The sequence below is a fragment of the Cicer arietinum genome, chromosome 1 (assembly GCF_000331145.2).
Source record: "Cicer arietinum cultivar CDC Frontier isolate Library 1 chromosome 1, Cicar.CDCFrontier_v2.0, whole genome shotgun sequence".
NCBI classification, from domain to species: Eukaryota; Viridiplantae; Streptophyta; class Magnoliopsida; order Fabales; family Fabaceae; genus Cicer; species Cicer arietinum.
This window is the reverse complement of record NC_021160.2, coordinates 40,861,938-40,882,947: the sequence shown is the minus strand read 5'-3', so window position 1 is coordinate 40,882,947 and position 21,010 is coordinate 40,861,938. Positions and strand designations below refer to the sequence as shown.

At 33.2% G+C, this 21,010-nt stretch overlaps 1 protein-coding gene across 3 annotated transcripts; it reads right to left on the bottom strand.

Annotated features, from left to right (window-relative positions):
- Nucleotides 1–10,025: 10,025 nt before the first annotated feature.
- LOC101507232 (uncharacterized) lies at nucleotides 10,026–17,492 on the bottom strand. Of its 3 annotated transcripts, none has more exons than XM_027335064.2 (8): nucleotides 17,024–17,491; nucleotides 14,186–14,245; nucleotides 13,786–14,034; nucleotides 13,598–13,674; nucleotides 12,633–12,709; nucleotides 10,819–10,951; nucleotides 10,504–10,711; nucleotides 10,026–10,330 (listed from the first exon to the last, which is right to left on the bottom strand). In XM_027335064.2, exons 1-7 carry the CDS (start codon nucleotides 17,454–17,456, stop codon nucleotides 10,556–10,558), a joined length of 1,185 nt encoding a protein of 394 aa, XP_027190865.1. In that variant the 5' UTR covers nucleotides 17,457–17,491; the 3' UTR covers nucleotides 10,026–10,330; nucleotides 10,504–10,555. The 3 variants fall into 3 exon arrangements, with proteins under 3 accessions (XP_027190865.1, XP_004488764.1, XP_027190870.1); XM_004488707.4 differs by having other exon boundaries at nucleotides 10,026–10,397; nucleotides 17,024–17,490; XM_027335069.2 differs by lacking the exon at nucleotides 10,026–10,330 and having other exon boundaries at nucleotides 10,571–10,711; nucleotides 10,790–10,951; nucleotides 17,024–17,492.
- Nucleotides 17,493–21,010: the final 3,518 nt, after the last annotated feature.

Genomic DNA, 21,010 nt, shown 5'->3' with positions numbered 1-21,010 from the left:
ATTCGAATACACTTATGCAAATTGTCAAAAATATGATTTTAAATGATTTGTTAATGTTGTTTTTGATTTTCGAAAATATGTTAAATGCATATGTAAATATGAATTGTTCTCATGTATTTGAACTATTGATTTGTATCATATACCTTTACATTTAATCATTTATTATTTGGATTTTGAAGCTTATTGAAGATAGTTTGATCTTCTTTTTGATCTTGCTGCATTGTCCATAGTTGGTGGTCTTGTCGTCATCAAAAACATGTAGTTTACACATATGAATTATAAATATATACTACTGAAATAAAATATAAACAAAAAAATTATACAAAAAAATGGATGTAATTTATTTTAACTTTTAACCGCATAAATCAATTTTTTATATTATTTTTATTTGTATTTTATTTAAAATGGACTACAGTATATTGTATAAATAATTATACCAAAAATATATAGCTTAAATTTTTATTGCTTTTGAGAATTAAATAGTTTATTATAAAGATCATTAGCATCAGTAGTAACAAGGTTTGAAATGCAACAACAGTACCAAATTTTCTCCCCCTTTTGACATGATCAAAAAGAAGAAAAAAAAAAAAGAAAAAGAGATATACAAGTTTCGAGTATAATCATACACAAACGGCATATAAGGTAACAAGGAGAATAGCATAAATGGAAATTAAGCCATAATATCATAAAAGTTAATACATAACATGTCGCGATTAGAGCAATACAAAAGACACCATAATCCAAAGGACAAAGGAGTTCATAAAACAAAGATCACAGGAATACATAATGCAAAAAGTTAAATTAGTACATAGCAACTAAGGGACTTAATCAAAATCTGTCAGAATGTGGAAATGATCAATTTTGTCTGATAAACTACTAATGTATTGAGATAGTGTTTCATGATTGCGAGCAATAGTAGTTTCAATATTGGTGAAGCGAGTGTCGATAGAGGTGGTCAAATTGTCGAATTGAGTTTGGAAGAAGGTTTGGAAAGAATCAAGGCGAGTCATGATCATTTGATTGGAGATATAATCATCATCAGATGCAGTTTCCTCGCCATCTTCATCTCCTTGAGCAGCAGCGTTTGAGGGTCCAGCATTGTCCTCTTGTGCATCATCAAATGGTTGACCATGATCACCTTTATGCACAAATGCTTCAAGCTCTTCATTCCATATTATCCGTATGCTAGCCAAGACACCCAAATCCAGCATATTTTCTTTGGTGGGTGTATACATGACTTCATCAGAGAAATCCACCCCAAAGTGTTCTAAAATCCGGGACACTTCCTTCGCATATGGTAAGCCAATTGCCTCTCGGGATCCAAACATGACAGATTTCACAAAATAAGCCCAATTTAGTTGACAACCTTCATATATGAAATTCATAATTTGTAATTCAAATTCCGAAATTTGGGAGTAATTGTCAGCCTTCGGAACCAGAATGTAGCTAAGGAAATAGTGCAAAAGGCGATTGTCAACCAGCCTGAGTCCGCTTTTGTTCCATTGTGCGTCTGTCAAATTGACATAGGGCAACATATGCATCATACTTAGAGATATCAGCCCATTCACACAAGTTGTTGGGACAAAACTTTTGACCGTTAAAGGGCAGGTTCAGAATTTCGCCTATAGTTTTGGTATTAATCCGAATGGTTTTACCCTTAACTCGAGATACCAGCATTTGTCCATCTTGGGTGAGATTGCAATAAAAAACCCTAACTAAGTCAGGATAGACATGACCTTTGTAGCCTATAAACTCTTCAACATGTTGTGCCTTGAGTAACTCAGGAAAGTTAAAGGCAGAGAAAGAGTTTAAAGTACCGTACTTTGGAATGATAAGTCGCTTGTCCGAGTAGAATGTGCGAAAACGATCAATTTCTTCCGATGTGTGTAGAAGCCGGGATAAATCCGTGATGTTGGGATTCCTTGTTCGTTTTCTTGAAGGACCCACTGATGCATGCTTGGTTCTTGGGCCTCGTTTGCGGGCATCCATGGCGAGAAAGGGTATTTTTGGTGAAAGTGGGTTTTAGAGAAAATGTGAGAGTTGTGAGAGATTTGAAGAGGAATGACAAGAAGGAAGTAAAGAGTAATGGATTTTGTTAGGTTGGGTGAATGGTTAAGTGAGTGGAAGGAGGATGGATGAGTTTTGGAGAGAAGAGAGAAGAAACCGGGGCTGTATTCTAATACCAAATAAAACAACCCTAAATATGTGAAGCAACTTTTATATCTGGACAAAAACGCGAAGGTGTATTCGACTACACCTTTTTGTATTCGAATACACATTTTTCTGGGAACGTGTATTCGACTACACATCCTTTGTATTCGAATACAGGAAATCTGGGAAAGTTTGTATTCGAATACAGACATTTGTATTCGACTACATAAGCACAGTTTTGCTTAAAAACTCAGTTTTTTATGAAAATTGCATCATGTAATACACAAATTCATATATCAAAAAGCAATAATCAATAAGACATAAGAGATATGGCAAACTATGTATATCATGCAATGGTTAAAGATCATTTTCACTCAAAATACCAAGTTCTCTTCGGATTTTATAAAATGAGTCTTTAGGTAACGGTTTTGTAAATATATCAGCCAATTGATTGTGTGTATCAACAAATGTTACCTCAACATTACCTTTAAGTACATGATCCCGTAGAAAATGATGTCGGATATCGATGTGTTTAGTTCTAGAGTGCATGATTGGATTCTTTGAGATGTTTATTGCGCTTGTGTTATCACATCTTAAGGGAATGCATCCGAGATCAACTCCATAGTCATGTAATTGCTATTTGAGCCAGAGAATCTGGGCACAAGAGCTTCCTACTGCAATGTATTCAGCTTCAGCAGTACTAAGTGCAACACAAGCTTGCTTTTTACAAGACCATGAAACTAGTGCATTTCCTAAGACATGGCACGTGCCGCTGGTGCTTTTACGGTCTGTTTTGCATCCCGCATAATCCGAATCAGAGTATCCTACTAGGCTACATATGCTACCCTTGGGATACCATAGGCCTACATTTGTTGTTCCTTTCAGATACTTCATAATTCTTTTAACAGCTACTAGATGTGATTCTTTCGGATCTGCCTGAAATCTTGCACACAAACAAACACTAAACATGATATCTGGCCGGCTGGCCGTTAGATATAATAATGATCCAATCATACCTCGATATTTGGATATGTCGATGGAAATTCCTGATGCATCTTTATCAACATATGTTCCGGAGCCCATTGGAGTTGTACTTTCTTTGCAATTCTCCATTTCAAATTTCTTTAGTAATTCTTTACAATATTTGGCTTGATTGATGAAGATGCCGTGCTCAAGTTGCTTGATATGAAGTCCAAGAAAATAGTTTAATTTTCCCATCATGGACATTTCGAATTCTCCTTGCATTATTGAAGAGAATTCTTCACATATGTCCTTGTTGGTTGATCCAAATATTATATCATCAACATAAATTTGAACCAATAATGTGTGACCATTTTCTCTTTTGACAAATAACGTTTTATCAACTTCTCCTTTGTCAAATCCTCGTTCACATAAAAAGGTGCTTAATCTGTCATACCAAGCTCTTGGAGCTTGTTTTAGACCATAAAGAGCCTTTTTCAATTTGTAAACGTGTGAGGGATTTTTGGAATCTTCAAATCCAGGGGGCTGCTTGACATAAACTTCTTCATTTATGTACCCATTGAGAAATGCACTTTTCACGTCCATTTGATATAACTCAAAATTCATGGAGCAAGCATATGCTAATAGTAGACGTATTACCTCTAATCTTGCTACCGGAGCAAATGTTTCGTCAAAGTCTATCCCTTCCTCTTGATTGTATCCTTGAGCAACCAATCTAGCTTTGTTGCGAACAACTATGCCATTCTCATCTAGTTTATTTTTGAACACCCATTTTGTACCAATGATGTGTTTATTTCCAGGATTAGGAACAAGTTCCCAAACTTGGCTTCTTTCGAATTGATTGAGTTCTTCTTGCATGGCAAGTATCCATTGATCATCTTTAAGTGCTTCACCAATTTTGGAGGGTTCGATTTGAGAAACAAACGCCATGTTTAAGCAAGCATCTTGCAATTTTAACCTTGTTGTGACTCCTTTATTTATATCACCTATGATGTTGTCAATAGGGTGATATCTATGGGTTCTCCATTCTTTAGGAAGATCATCACTTTGCCTTTCAATATTGACTCCACTTTCTTGTTGAAGTTCTTTGCTTGGATCATTACTTTCAAAAACATCATCATCATCACAAGAAATAATATTTTCTTCTTTTATGGGGTTAGTTTCATCAAAGGGTAGACGTATTGCCTCTAATCTTGCTACCGGAGCAAATGTTTCGTCAAAGTCTATCCCTTCCTCTTGATTGTATCCTTGAGCGACCAATCTAGCTTTGTTGCGAACAACTATGCCATTCTCATCTAGTTTATTTTTGAACACCCATTTTGTACCAATGATGTGTTTATTTCCAGGATTAGGAACAAGTTCCCAAACTTGGCTTCTTTCGAATTGATTGAGTTCTTCTTGCATGGCAAGTATCCATTGATCATCTTTAAGTGCTTCACCAATTTTGGAGGGTTCGATTTGAGAAACAAAAAGTCAGTTTAAGCAAGCATCTTGAAATTTTAATCTTGTTGTGAATCCTTTATTTATATCACCTATGATGTTATCAATAGGGTGATATCTATGGGTTCTCCATTCTTTAGGAAGATCACTTTGCCACTTTCTTGTTCTGGTTGATTAGTTTGAAGTTCTTTGCTTGGATCATTGCTTTCAAAAACATCATCACCACAAGAAATAATATTTTCCTTTTTTATGGGGTTAGTTTCATCAAAAGTTACATGCATTGATTCTTCAACTAATAAAGTTCTTTTATTAAAAATTCTAAATGCTTTACTAGATAAAGAGTAACCGAGAAATATACCTTCATCAGCTTTTTCATCAAATTTTCCAAGGTTGTCTTTACCATTATTTAACACAAAACATTTACATCCAAAAATGTGAAAGTGAGAGATATTGGGTTTTCTACCTTTGTAAAGTTCATATGGAGTTTTCTTAAGAATTGGCCTAATAATTACCCGGTTGGAAACATAGCATGCTGTGTTTACAGCATCTGCCCAAAAGTATTTTGGTAGATTTGAGTCGCTTAGCATAGTTCTAGCAAGCTCTATTAAGGATCTATTCTTTCTCTCAACGACCTCATTTTGTTGTGGTGTTCTTGGTGCAGAAAAATTGTGAAAAATGCCATTTTCTTCACAAAATTCTTCAAATGAAGTATTTTGAAATTCTCTTCCATGATCACTTCTAATTGATACAATTTTGGCAGATTGTTCGTTTTGGACTAGCTTGGCATAGTTTTTAAATGCCTTAAAAGCTTCATTTTTATTTGCCAAAAATAAGGTCCAAGTGAACCTTGAGTAATCATCAACAATAACTAGTCCATATGAGTTTCCACCAAGACTTTTGGTTCTTGATGGACCAAACAAGTCCATATGTATCAATTGTAGTGGTCTAGAGGTTGAAATGACATTTTTAGGTTTGAAAGAACTTTTTGTTTGTTTGCCCTTTTGACAAGCGTCACATAATTTATCCTTTATAAATTTTATTTTTGGTAAGCCTACAACAAGATCATGCTTGACCAATTTGTTTAAATGATCCATGTGAATATGAGCAAATCTCTTATGCCATAGCCAAGCATCATTATTGTCGCTTACCAAAAGACATTTCATTTTCAAGGATAAATCTTCAAAATTAAGTATGAAAATGTTTTTGAAACGCTTACCAACAAACTGAGTTTCATTTGTAGCTTCATTTTGGATGACGCACTCATCTTTATTAAAAACTATCTTGTATCCTTTGTCACAAAGCTGGCTGATGCTTATGAGATTATGTTTTAGACCTTCAACATATAAGACATCTTCAATTGAGGGAGATGGTGCTGTACCAACTTTTCCAATGCCTAAAATTTTTCCTTTGTTGTTGTCTCCATATACTACATGTCCCTTTGACTCAAGTGTTAAAGATGAAAATTTTGTTATATCACCTGTCATGTGTTTGGAGCAGCCACTATCCAAGTACCACATGTTTGAAGTCTTTTGTTTGCTTACCTACAAAATTGAAATCAAACTTTATTAGGTACCCAATGTGCTTTGGGTCCTTGATGGTTAGTACCTTTCTTTACCCATATGAAATGACCTTTTGGAACACTAATGTTTCTAATATGACATGTATTAGGTGTATGACCATGAAGACCACAATAAGAACAAGTAGGATTAAATCTACTATTAGTAGCATATGTATGAGATTTATTTTGAATAATTTTCTTATTATAAAGATCATCCTTTTTCATAACTATAATCTTTTCTTGATTAGATTGACTACTTGCTTTAACAAAAATAGTTTTGCTCATATTTGGTTTATCAAATTTTGAGTATCCAAGACCACTTTTATCATTTGAGTATCTTTGCATGTTTAGAACATTTTCCAATATCTTTGCATATTTAAAACATTTTCCAATCCTAATTGTCCCTTTTCGTACCGTTCAATCACTCTATTTAATTGAACAATTTTGAAAGAGAGGGAATCACATTTATTGCATGCAAAATTCTGTTTTAGTTTTTCAGAATTTTTCTCCATAATATCAACTTTTTCTTGTAAACTTGAGATTTGTTTCTTTTGTGTTGATACTAGTTTACACAGATTTTTACATTCAATAAGTAATTCTTTTATTGCGTTTTGAGCATCATTGTATTCTATAATTAATTCATTATTAGTCTTATTATAATGAGGAGAGTCTATATTACTAACCTCTTCATCATCTGATTGATGCGAGGCCATTAATGCAACATTGGCGCATTCTTCACTTTCTGTTTCTGAAGATGAACTTACTTCATTGTCTTCCCAAGCTATGTATGCCTTCTTGAAGTCTTTCTTTTTATTGACATTCTTCTTAGCAAGGTTTGGGCAATTTTCTTTAATATGTCCTTGTTTTCCACATTCAAAGCAAGTGAAGTTTTGATTTGATGTAGAATTATTTTTCTTCTTGAAGCTTTTCTTTTTGAATGTTCTATCATTTTTAAGAAACTTACCAAATTTCTTAACAAAAAGGATAATATTTTCATCTTCATCTGAATCATTGTCTTTGATTTGTTCTCTTGATTCGGTCTTTAAAGCAATATTTTTGGTCTTCTTTTCTTGACTTTCATTTTGTTCTAGTCTTCCAAGTTCGATTTTGTGCTCTTGATGTTTTCCAAATAGTGCAGAAAGAGACATTTTGGATAGACTTTTCTTTTCAGATATTGCTGTAACTTTTGGTTGCCAGGCCCTTGTCAATGACCTTAGTACTTTTAGATTTAGTTCATCATTGGTGAAGATTTTTCGAAGTGCTGTCAAGTGATTGGTTAAGTGGGAGAACCTTTTCTGCAAGTCTAGAATAGACTCTCCGGGCTGCATTCGAAATAACTCATATTCTTGTGATAGTGTGTTGAGTTTAGATCTTTTTACCTCAATGATGCCTTCATGAGTTACTTCCAACGTATCCCATATTTCTTTTGATGTTTTACAGTGAGACATACGGAAAAACTCATCCATTCCTAGTGCAGATTGTAATATATTCTTAGCCTTTTTATCGAAAAGCACTTTTCTTTTATCCTCATCAGTCCAAGAATTTTTTATCTTTATTTTTTCTTTGTTATTGATGACAGTTTTTGGAATGTGAGAACCATTTTCAACTGCATCTCATATGTCGTCTCCTTGTGCTTCAAGATATGCTTGCATACGTATTTTCCAGAAATTGTAGTGCTCTCCAACAAAACATGGTGGTTGGTACTACTACCACCATCTCTAAAAATAGGTTGTGCGAAAGCCATGTATATTTGATTGAGGAGTAAGTTACCTTAACCCGCTCTGATGCCAATAAGGTTTGAATGAGTCTAAGATGTGGTATATTGATAAACAACTCAATAGCAATTCAAGTACTTGAGAACTTTTAGAATGATATGAAAATCTAATGCAAGTATTTAGAAAAATCAGAATTTTGTTCAAAGTTGTTTAATGAATTAATTCAAGGATTGTTATTTTTTTGATCTGAAGTTATGGAGTATTTATACTCCATAAAACATCATTTCAGATTTGTGGCCATTGATCCAAAAGGTTTGATGAAAAATTACAATGTTCTAGAGGCATCCCAGATCTGAAAAATTGTAATGTTTCCAGGTGTATTCGGATACAGTATATGTGTATTCGAATACACGTCTTTGTAACGTTCAAAAAATTCAAATTTTATATCTTGTATTCGAATACACATTAGTGTAGTCGAATACAGATTAGTGTATTTTAGCATCTGACTTAACTTGTATTCGACTACAGATGGGTGTAGTCGAATACACACAAAGGATTTTTGGCCATTGAAAACTACATAAAACTACATAACTTGTATTCTAGAGGCACTTTTCTTGATAACTACATAAAATTTTCTCTTTACAACTTTCGGTGGTCTTATTTGTTTATTGAAAATTTCAAGACATAAAATTTTCGGTAGTTGAAATTATTTACGAGAATTTTCTCCAATTAAATTTTCGTACATTATTTATACTACTGGAAATTTTGTGGAAGAAATTTTCGATAATTAATGTTACTCTACCAAAAATTTCATTATTTTCGGTACGTATTACTATTTTTTTGGATTTTTTTTTACGGCAGCTCTCATATTAAATTATGTAGGAGGTCAAACTCGAAAATGTTCAACGGTGTTTTTCGCTTCTCTAGTCCTCACTGAAAATAAATTAAATATAAAATAAATATAAAACTAAAACTAAAAATTAAAAACAAAAATTGTATTGAAAATTTCAGGAAGGAATGAAACTTCCGATATTAAAAAATACCTAACTAAAATTTCTGATAAATTTTTTTCTGATTGTGAGTACATCAAATAGTTTTTTTTGTTTTTCCCGTAAAGTTAGAAGTATTTTAACAAGTTTAAGCATAAATTTTTCAAAAGAGAGTTATAAGTTTAAACAAGGGTACGAAATTCAACTCTTCCATCAGTTTCACCTATAACTAATGGGTTGGCCCAATGGGCCTGTAATTTATAGGCTGGATTTGACTCTTAATTATATGTTGGTAAATAATTGGAGAACTTCTTTTTTCACCTCCCATATGCATTTTAGAATTACACACACAAAAAACAAACTTTTTGCCTTCCGAATAAAATCATATTTTTTACCTATAAATGTGCATTTTGAAACATGTTTTTTTAGAAATATAGGGAGATTGAAAGTAACTCTCAAATATTATGCCACTTTTATATCTTTTTGGAAAATTAAAAGACAAATGTTCATCTGCCTCTATGTTTGCTCATCAGGCCCTGAAATAGACTATTGAAAAGTTAAAAAAAAATTATAATATATTTCAGTTAATTTTACACTACCAAAAACTAACTTTTGATAAATAAAAAATTGATAAAATGGATGAGGATGAGCATTCCCTAGATTAAAATGCTTTAATTGTTAATTGTTAAGAATTAAACTTAACCCATCCCAACCCAATCCCGGTAGGTATAAGGTTGGGTTAGGCATTCAAAATTGTGGCCTTATGTAATTATGGGCTAGCCCAATTTGGCCTGCTAGGCTATGTCTAACTGGGTCAGCCGGCCCAATTGGACAACTCTAGTTTCACTTTGACTTGGGGATTTGACTTTCATGTATCCTTTGGGCTTCAGTTTTGTATTTTATGGTCTCCTTATTTTTAGTAGAATGTTCTTTTTTTTTTTTTTTGCTTTAGATAATGTTTTCGACCATTTATTTACAGTTTGATCGAGACTTTATATGGATAAAAATTAAAATTGAGTTCGTACATAAAAAACAAACTGACAAAAGGCTATTTTTGACAAAACAAAATGATTTTTATTTACGATCTCTATTAGGAAAGGAACAAAGAGAAAGGGGAAAAATCAATTTATCAAGTTCATTTAATCAATTCTTACTTATGCTCTGAATTAATAATGTGCAAGGGGAAAAAAGTAAGGGGTGTCGGAGTTCACTCAATCATAAAAATTAAAGAATATATAGGTACAAAACAATTGTCCATGAATGACAATAGTTATTTACAAACCATTTTCTATATAACTTGCAACAAAAAACATATGCACGGCTCAGAATCGCTCTAAACTCAGCTATCATTCCACAATAACTTCATTTCCACTAGTATTACATATCTAACTATATTCGGTACAGCTTGGTACAAACCTCAATAGGGTCACCTGCTGAAACAAATTATTCATTTGATTGATTCTGTCATGGTAGACAAGGTCCAATACATGTAGCATCTGCAAATATGCAATGGTATATAAAGACCAGTCAAACCAGCTCCAGTTTAAATCTATCTCAATAACCCTGTCTCAGAAAATGGACACAACAAATTACTTGAAAGCTTCACAAAAGGAAAAAGTGAGCAAGCATATTCAAAGTTCAATAGCAAAAGAACAACAGAGATGCTAACCTTTATGCAACTTAAAAGACAAAATTTGTTCTTTTATGTAAACTTTGAAGGTTTATTTTTCAGAATATAAAGTCTCTTCGATCCTCCTGATTACAATACTAAGACTGCCACCACTTTCCAATGCTTTAACAGCAGCTCGGTGTGCAGCTTTATGCCACTTGAGCAAATTATAAGATTGCATAACTGACCATCTTGCTTGATTAGACATCTGTTCAATGCAACGACATTAAGGTTACTAAAATTGGAACCTTAATGACAAATGAAAAAGAAACCATCAAATTCAAACCAGAGCAACCAGTTGTGGAATGGAAAGACCTCAGCTACAGACAGTGGAGGCTCAAGAAGAAGACAGATGCTTCTAAATAGATTTTCATCATTTTCTCCACCCTCTGCCTCGCCATATATAAGAGCTTCAGCAGCAATGCCAGCAAAAAGTACCATACAGTACCTAAACCATTGGTTACATCAAACATCAATATCACTTGAAAGCCTTGAAATAAAAAAAATAAGATACTTCAGGCAAAACAAGGGCAAGGGGGGGAAGAAGACTTGGTCCAAAGTTTCCAAGCAATTAATTGTTCCTGTTTTGCATCGTCATTGACACAGAACTAGTTGGGTTGGAAGGCAAGTGTAAGTGATACAGAAACAACGAATAAAATTGACATAGAAGTATAAATTGATAACTAAAGAAGCTAGAGCCAGGAATAAAATCATTCAATTTCATTTTAACAGTTCTACTAACCTAGAGATTAAAAGGTTAGGAGGATAGAGACAAAGACAACATATTTTGTTGGGATTGTTAGGAGATAGGAAAATATCTTAGAGCATCTTGATAGTATTTTAGACCATCTCTTAATATTAGTTTCCATATTTCTTTGTTGTTAATTATCATGATTTGTTTACCTACTAGATTATAATTCGGAGTCTTCGATTAGTAATAGTATAAATAAGGGTTGTTGTTTAGTCCTGTCGTATTGTATCAAATCATCAATCATAATTCAAGGTCTTAATTCTTTACCATTCATGGTCTAAATTCTTTCTTTTCCTTTTTATCTAATAGCCTATGATTTCGACATGGTATGAGAGTACCATCCTCCATGACATGTCCCACCACTATTCTGCTACGAGGTCCACGCACCTCCTTCATCAATGCGCTGCTAGTCAAGTTTGGCTCATCGGCCCTTCCTGATTCTATCGAGATCACTTTCAGATTGTGGGTCTAAGGTCTATCTTGTTTAACTTTAGTTTCGCCGCCATTTGTAGCTCTAGCAGCACCTCCACATTTTTCTCGGATCTATACTTCTGTTTCCAATCCAACCTACGATTTGACATGTTTCTTCGAAAGCATTGTTTTTATACTTAGTTGTGGCTTGCACTTGTCTTCCCTCAGCTGCATTTGGCACTAGTTTTCCTCAGTTGTGGTTTGTCACCAGTTTGGTCTCGGTTGCGTGCTGATTTTGTCTGAGTCACTGTTTTATATTGGTTTTATCTCAATTGCAAACTGGAACCAGCTTTTTTGTCCCCGTTGCGGCTGGCCCAACTTTAGTCCCAATTGCAGCTTGGTTTTGACTTTAATCGTAATTATGATCTGGATCTACCGATACTCAATATAAAATTATATTATTTGTTTATTTCTTTCTTGCAAAAGTTACATCTGAAACAAGTTTAAAGCTTAGTAAGCTTTAGCTTGAGGGCGAGTGTAAGAAAAGATATGAAAATATCTTAAAATATAGCATTGATATCATCTTAGAGTATTTTTTAGACTATTTTTAAATTTGTTTAGTCTTTTCTATTGTATTGAATCAATCGTATCAAACTACAATCATAACTCGAAGTGTTATTCTCTCTTTTTCCTCTTTATCAGAAACCCTATAACTTTAAGAAGGATAAAGGAGATATCAAACTTTGAGAGCAATGATGAATTGGAAGGTTTGCTTTCCAAACTCTAAGGCAAAAAGAACTGTAATACTGAAGTGTCAGGCACATTGAATTCAAAGTATTTGACTAATGTCTTCTAAATATCTACCACAGTAAATCCAACCTAACCGTTGCACTGTTCAATCACACACATAACTCTTTAATTAGTGGTTGATTCAAAATACGTATTTCATTACGATACTCATACTCACCTGTCAAAAGCTGAACCATCAAGTCGGCCTTCGGCAAGGTCGCTGGCAACTTTCTCATCCCAAAACTGAGTCCCTGCCTAAAAAACAAGGATTTACTGCAACGAAAATGATGTTAAATAATGGCAAAATTTGTCAAAAATACGGCGGATGCATTGGGAAATGAATCTATACTTGTTGGCTCGGAAGCACGTGATTATAAAAAAATTCAAATAACACATTATTCACTATTGATGACATTGCTGCTTGATCACTGAAACTATACTAGCACTAGTATTAACAAATGAAAAAGAAATTCAGTCATATTCTGCAAATAAACAACAGTACCATGCAGAGAAGGATGAGAATAAAAAAGAGGAAAGAGACACACACAGAGAGACACTTTGATCCTTATTTGTTCCCTAACTTAAGTTAAATCCCTAATTAGTTAGCCTTCATTTCACTTACAGATTAAGAGTTCAAAATAGAGAAATCAGAGAAAAAAAATTACAAGCAAATCTTCAAATTATTGTGCTATGAAGGAACATACATGCATCATTACAACCAATTATGCATGTATAGCATTTAACAATGGACTAGCAGCCAAGCAGTAAACAGAATTTTATCAAAAGTATTTTTTGCGTCACTGAAAGTGTTTCATTAGGTGTTTCACTATGTCTCAAAGTACATAAAACTATTTAAGGTAGTTGAGATTTTGAGATCGAACTGATGAAGGATGAACAGAACAGTGGTAGTGGTACAGAGTGTCAAGGAAGGAAGAGAAAAAGGAGGGAAATCTAGAGACAAAGAGGAAGCCAGGGAGAGTAAGAAGAACAGAGGTAACTAGATAATAATATGATGTATTTCATTTGAAATGACAAAAATGCATCAAAATTGTCTGGTCAAATAGGGATATTATACTAGGACTAGGAAGTAACCATCTGAACCAATAAGTTGTTATATCATGAACTGAAAGATCAAAAAAGTACCTGTCCTTGGATACCCATTTGCATTGCAACTATTGGATCTAAGATCACCCCTCGAATTGGGCAACCCATCAAGTAAGCTGAAATTTAATTAGGATGGTCCTTGTAAGGTGTTATATAAGGCAGCACACAATAAAGGGGAATAAAATATGAAGTGACCTCTGAAGCTCTTAAAAAACAGATGAATATACCTATTAGGAGATGTCCTGCTTCATGAATGAGGATTCGTCGCTTATATGGTGGCCAATAACTTGAGATTTGAGCTAAACATGTACCTCCCAGGAATATAGAATCCGCAATGGCTAGACCTAATATCACTGCAAGGTTAGGCCTGAGGTCTATTCCTTGTGAAATAAGAAAGGACACACCGCCAAAAAAAGCAACCAAAGCGGTGCTTGAACCATCCGAGAGACCCCACTTCTTTGGAGCAAGTTTAGTCACTGGACAAATGAGGGAACGAAAAGTGAAGGTGAAAAACCAGTTTTTGGCAGTATAGAATTGAATAACATAATAATAATTACATGACTGAAACTGGGACTTTGAGCAAATTTTAGCTGGGCAGAAAGTATTGTCAGAAATTCATATGCGCACCTTCCAAACCAGTTGAGGAGCTCAAGACATCTGGTGTTACATTCCTTGTACCCTCCAAAACTATACATGATGGAATAACACAAGTTATTGCAAGAAAAACTATATCAGAGTTTACACACCACAACAAATAATGTTTATAGAAAACAGTTAACGCACCAGAAAAAGCCAAAAACAACCAACACCAAAGAGAAAAAGCCAGATCAGGCCAGACAAACACAACCCTTATGATATTCATTAAGATGCAACCATTCAAATTCTAATGAATTATGAATGTCAAGGGATTTCCTAGTTAAATGTTTATTGTATGTGAATAAAGGAAGGTCACCATTTAAGTAATTGGTTAGTTCGGATACTATACGCTCCAACTTTCCCATTTAATTTGCTTTCTATTAGTTGTTTGGCCTGCTCTCCAAAATAAGTCATATCTTACACTAAATATTTTGTTTTCCTATACTTGGCATCTACCAAATCTCCAACCAGCCTCATATTTGAATGGCCATAAATTATCCCTTCTGATCATGCTTTATTGGGTCATTCTAACATTGAAAAGTAATAGAAACTGGTTCCAAGTTCATCCAAAGTACCCACTGTCTTGTGAGTCATATCAACATGGAAATAATATACTCACAGAATGAATACTGCAATACTGGTGTAATTTATTAATGGAGGAATTACAGTGTTAACAGCAAAAACAGAAAACAATCTAGTGATACTACTAGCCTAGCCAAGTGGTTCCCACAAATGAGAATACTCTCGCACCAATAACAGAATTCTAAGATGATTCCCCTCTCCCAAATAATTCCCTTTTATAACTAACTCTCACTTCTCATCCCCCTTCCAGCTCAACCTTCTAGACCCTTTCATGCCTCCTTTGATACACGCTCCATATTTTGGGCTTCTTCTCCATATCTCTCAGTAAAACCACCTGCTCATCATTAGGCCCACTTCCCTCATTCCTATCGAGAAAACAAACTTCTAGTTCTTTTCCAAATTGAGTCCAAAACACAGTCCAAAGAGATAGGTACTATCCATCCCCTTCCCTCATTGTTCATTGATTCTGTATTAAATCTTATAGATTCCCCATTGAATTTGCTTCTTATTAGTCACTTGAGAAACATATTTGTAGTTAGTTTCCAAATTGAATCGATAATCAAGCTAAGTTTCCTTTTTCTTTGGTCCATTTTCACATCTAGGATGATAGTCGTACTGAGTCAACTTTTCGGTTCAAATACTTTCTTACATTCATTGGTAATCAATCATGTTTTACTTGGTTATTTGCTATGAAAAATAATAGGTCTGAATTGTTCTCCATTTTCAGCAATTTTACCATGAGATAAAAATACAATTGATTGCTCCCATTCATACATTGCACAGTGGTAATGGTTGTCAATACTTATATCTCAATCCTCGTTGACCTTTGCATTCCTTGACAGCCAACATCTTTGGGTTGGCAAATTGTGTCTACAACTTTGCTTCTAGTCTTGATAAACTGTCTGCTCAATCTCTCAAATGTACCTTTGTAGGTTATACTCAATCCAAAAAGGGATATCATTGTTATTCTCCTAGTCTCTATAGATATCTAGTCTAAACTAATGTTAAGTGTGAACTTTTTTTTTTAACCTTCTAAGTTCTTTCATACCTGAGTCTATCTCAATTACTTTACTTCTTCCTCCTCACTCAGCCAAATTGACTCTAGCAAACATACTCCAGAGTTAAGACACTCCTGCTAGGTCTATCTATACCATCATTGGCCACCTCCACTTCATCTACCTGATTTGGCCCAACTACTGGAACTTGCTCTTCCTATTGCACTCAAACGAATATTCGGTCCACTCACAATCCTTCTCCTCATAAGGGTACTTTGACCTATCATCATCTGCCATCTTCACATTTGGCTTGTTTTTCGTACATGAATTTTGTATCTATTCCTAAGACTGCTAGTGAAGCTCTTTCCATTTCCTAAAATCCAACTTTTTGATACTAAATACTTTCAAAATCAATTTTCTTAACATCAACTATTTCAAAACAAATTGTAGCAAAGTCTAAAACAATTGACCGTTAGTCCTTTGAACTAATGTTGTCAGTCACTATTAACAAAAAGGGCTAACATTTGGGAACTTTAGAGACCTGTCATAAATTTATAATTCTAAATTTCTAAGGAACTCATCTCAGTCATCATTTTGTTGCCAAAATTTTCACAGATTAGGGATTTACTCAAAGTTTAAATATAACAAAGGCGATTGCTAGAGTGGGAAAGAGCAGCATGTGGTATAGTGGACTGACTGATATTTGGAAGTCACTTCAAACTTTGAGGAAAAATTGACGTCGCCAACTTTAAGTAGAAGTTGGGGTCCTCTACATTCTTACAGCTCAAACAGTGACGTAATGGTAGTTGATTAGACCAAAACAACACCAAAAAACAAATATAAGCTGAGTTTTGAGTCATGTATAATCGGTTTCCTTATTTTTTGTCGAAATGACACAGATTTGGTCATTGTCTCAATTGCGAGAACGAGTAATTGGATGATTTTCTGCATATGGAGAACAACATCAGTTGTTGTTAGAATTTCAAACAATAATCACACATCAGTCCACTCTAAACCATATGCGACACTTCTCCACCCTAGAAGTAACCTATAACAAAAGTTGTGTGATTAAACCATCCATTGTTTACAAAGTAACATAATTGTAATCTTTTAATACCAAAAAAGGCTCACACTATGTCTATGTGTCTATTCTGAACATCTCAAATGATAAAAACAATAATAACAATTAAAAATAAAATAAACTAAAAACTACTTTATGCTATTAAGAAAAAAAGAAAAGTTAAAAACTCACCAATGTTTCTGCATTTACCAAAATTGGGCAAGAAACCCCTATCTTGGAGGAACTTGTAAGCGTTCCCAACAAGTTTCATGTTATCAGCATTCATGCACGTGTCCAGAACTTCCCAATCCCTCTGCGGTCCAAACAGCTCCAACTCGCGGAACCGAGACCGAGTTAACTCCGTCACCGGAGAAGTTCCATCGTTGAACGGCTCTACCGTTGGGCGTTGTTCGGTTTCGAGGGATTTCAGGAAACTGAGAGCTCCGGCGAGGTCCTTCCGCTTCACTGCTTCCTCGTATTCGCGCCATTCTTTGAACGCTCTGACAGGTCGGACAGGTTTGTGAGTCGCCGGTGAGAAAGTTCGGGAAAATCCGAGGGAAAATTGAGGAGTGGCGATAAAATGAGGGAAATTTTGGAGGTTCGGGGGAGCGTTGGGAATAGCCATTAAACAATGAAAAATAGTTAAAATTGATTTAAGAGGTTCTTTGGGAGTTATCTATTTATTTTCCAAAATAAAAAGAAGGATTTTTTTTTTAATCTAAATACTTGTTGATTTGAATGTTTTAAAAACTTTACTTGTACATATTGATTATGGATTAATTGCTTCAACCCCATTCAATTACAGTTGAATCTCATAATAATAAATTAATAAATAAATATAATATCATCTTATTTTAATTTTGTCACATTTATAAATAAATAAAATCCAAATAAAAACTCACTTTGAGTTTCTAAAATAATTTAGTTAACTTTTTTTCAATTTTATTTTATAATTAATATAATGTAGTTATTACATTAAAGATTCGATTTGGTCACTTACGATTTCATTTCGACCCAATTTAATATCTGACCAAATTTAATATTCAAATTAGTCATTGTCAAATGAAAGAAATCTTTAGTTGATGTTGTGTCACCATAATATGTGATTAAAAAAATATGTTGGCATGTAAAATATTTTTGGTTAAAGCAATTCCTCTATTTGAATTTTAAAATATTCACCAAATAAGTCCCTCATTTGGATCAAATAAGTGTTACTAACGAAATGATTTGCAATGAATTCTCGAATAAGTTAGAATAGAGTTTGATCTTTTCAAAAATGAGTTTATAACTTTTTAAACAATACAACAAAAAAATCATATTTTAAAACGAGTTGGATTTTCATACAATGCATTTTGAAATTTGTATTCGAAAATTTGATAATATTGAAATCAAACACTTAATGAATCACAATTAATAAAAAAAAGTATAGGAATCACAATTTTCAATTTGAAACAATATCTTATATGTTGAGAACAATTTAAAATTAGAATTTCAATTCAACATATGAAATCGAGATAAGATTAAAAAATAGAAAATTCTAACGTCGCAGTATTTTTATCAATTATAGCACAAAATAGACAATTGTCACCAAACACCAATAAAACAAAATCAACCAATCAAAGTAAAATGACATAAATGTAAAAAGTGGGGGAAAGAGATAATCACACGGTGATTTATACTTATTCATCTACTTCGTCTTCACATGTAGGATGTGTTTGGTTGGAAGGGAGGGAATGAACTATTGTTATATTTTTGTGTTTGGTTCAAGCTTTAGGGGGAGAGGAATCAAAATATCTCCTTAAGTTGATTTTACGCCCCTCCTTTTTGGGCAGATTTGGAGGAGAGATGATGTGCTCAATATAACTAAAATCTTTCATCTTTCCTTGGACTAAACACAAAACCATTAAAAATCTTTCATCTACCCTTCTCTCTCATCCTTTGAACCAAACATGTATCACTTCACTTCACCTCTATTAAAACTCCTTTATCTCCCTTTCGCTGAACCAAACATATCCGTAGAGTACATCATGTCTCTATTCAATCGAATGAAAGTTTCTTCTTTTAATTTTTTATTTCGAACATTTTACAAGATTTGTCAACGATTGTTAAATACACATGCACACAAATCTTTCTTCTTAAAATCTTTTGATATAGAATCTTGGAATCCTCTAAATTATGAACACCCTTATCCTCAATGTGAATATTCCACTTCAAACCTTGCAGGATAGAACACTAGAGACATTTTTCTAAAATATCTGGAGATTTTCCTTTTTCAGTCCTTCGACACACAATACATCGATATCCTCTCGATGAACTATGTCTGGAATAGAAACCCCAACAAACAATATACTCTCATTGTTGTTTCTCACACCAATACTCGATTGCACACACGACTTGAAAAACAAAGAGTATTCAATCTATGTTATGATCTTGAATGCATGAGTAAATGAAAGTATTCTTAGGTTTAGAAATATTTTGGAATGACATATAAAAAATATTGGTCAAAGTAAAACATCTTTCATAAGAAATAATAACTTTGTAACTATCATAATTGTCTCACAAATGTAAAAAAAAAAAAAAAAAAGTCTTCAGTTCTTGTGAATCGACTCACAAGCCTACAAGTCCATCTACACAAGTTTGAAAAATAAATTTTGAACTCTGATACTGTGTAAGTCAACTCGCGATATTTGTACCTTGATCCATCAAACTCTCTTTTTTGGTGTGAGTCGATTCACAAGGTTTTGAATATAAAGAATTAGTTATGAACCTCTATGAGTCGATTCATATGTTAATAAGTCGATTTACAAAGTTAAGAATCACTTAGAAAATATTTTTGATGTATTTCAAAGTGTATCGATGCAATATTAACATGTTGCAAAGTTTATGTATGCTAAAACAACATGTACCAATTATTTTTCATGCGCTCTTTATTATTCAAGTAGCATTTGCAAGAGATTGAGAATGAGAATCATCAAAGTATACATATCATCTAAACTAAGCTATTTTGAACTTCCCTCAAAATACTAATTCTAATATGACTAAGAGATTCTTATAGTTACAATAATTTCCCTCCTTTGAATTTATAGTTGTTCAACAAAAAAGATCCAAATACGATCAGTGATTTAGACTATGTCTTCATCTCTTTTAAAACTACTTTGGGTGTGATAATGAAATGTAATATAAGTTGTCATCTGTAAATAATAGATAAAATCATGATCTATTAGAGACAAAAAAAATGGTAAATAAGTTAAAGGAGAAAAAAAAAATCAAATCCACTAAATAAATGGAACCACGTGCAACATTAAACAAGTAGGAATAGACAAAATTGAGAACAAGACAATAAACAATATCAATCAAAACAAACCACAACATTAAGCAAATAGGGATGTTGTATTTATTTGTATACTGTAATAACAAGCATAACATTAAACAAGTCTTATTTTGAACATTATGCAAACAAACATTATAGAATTGTCGGGGAATAAATTAAGTATGAAATTTTGTTAGAGAATAAATTGGGTCAAATTGAAACTTTGAAGACTAAATTGAAATTTTGAAGACTAAATTGAATTTTTAGTCAAATTATTATTTTTCACTTTATATTTATGATTATAGAAATACATCAATAGTTAATAACAGTAATTAAGTAAAATCATAATTGTCTTTTTTTTATCTATCGTCTTTTCTTAATATATGTGAAATACGTCGGTCATTTTGAAATAGAGAAAATACTAATCTAAAATAAATTTTAAATAAATGTAAGCAAAAATTGAAAAACAAAAACAAAAAAAAAATGCTTTATTTTTATGCAAGAACATAATAAAAAATAAATAATAGTTAAAAAAAAAAGGATAATATACGATATCTCACTATACACAATATTTATATGTGGTTGGGAAAGTTGGTGGCATAACAAGAATAGTAGTAACAAGAGCCATTTGCGAGAGACAAAGAAAGCTCAAATGAAACTCACGTGCGGAACTGCAATATGAGAGAGAAAGAGAGAGTCTTAAAATTGTATTATTTTATTTTATTTTATAAGGAAAAAATTATTCTAAAATTAATTTTTTAAAATCGAACAATTTTCTAAAACACCCTCAGTTTTGTGGACCAACAGGTTTTTAATGACTTCGTCTAGTTTTTCGTTGTCTAATCCTGATTCCTACTGACCAATCATTT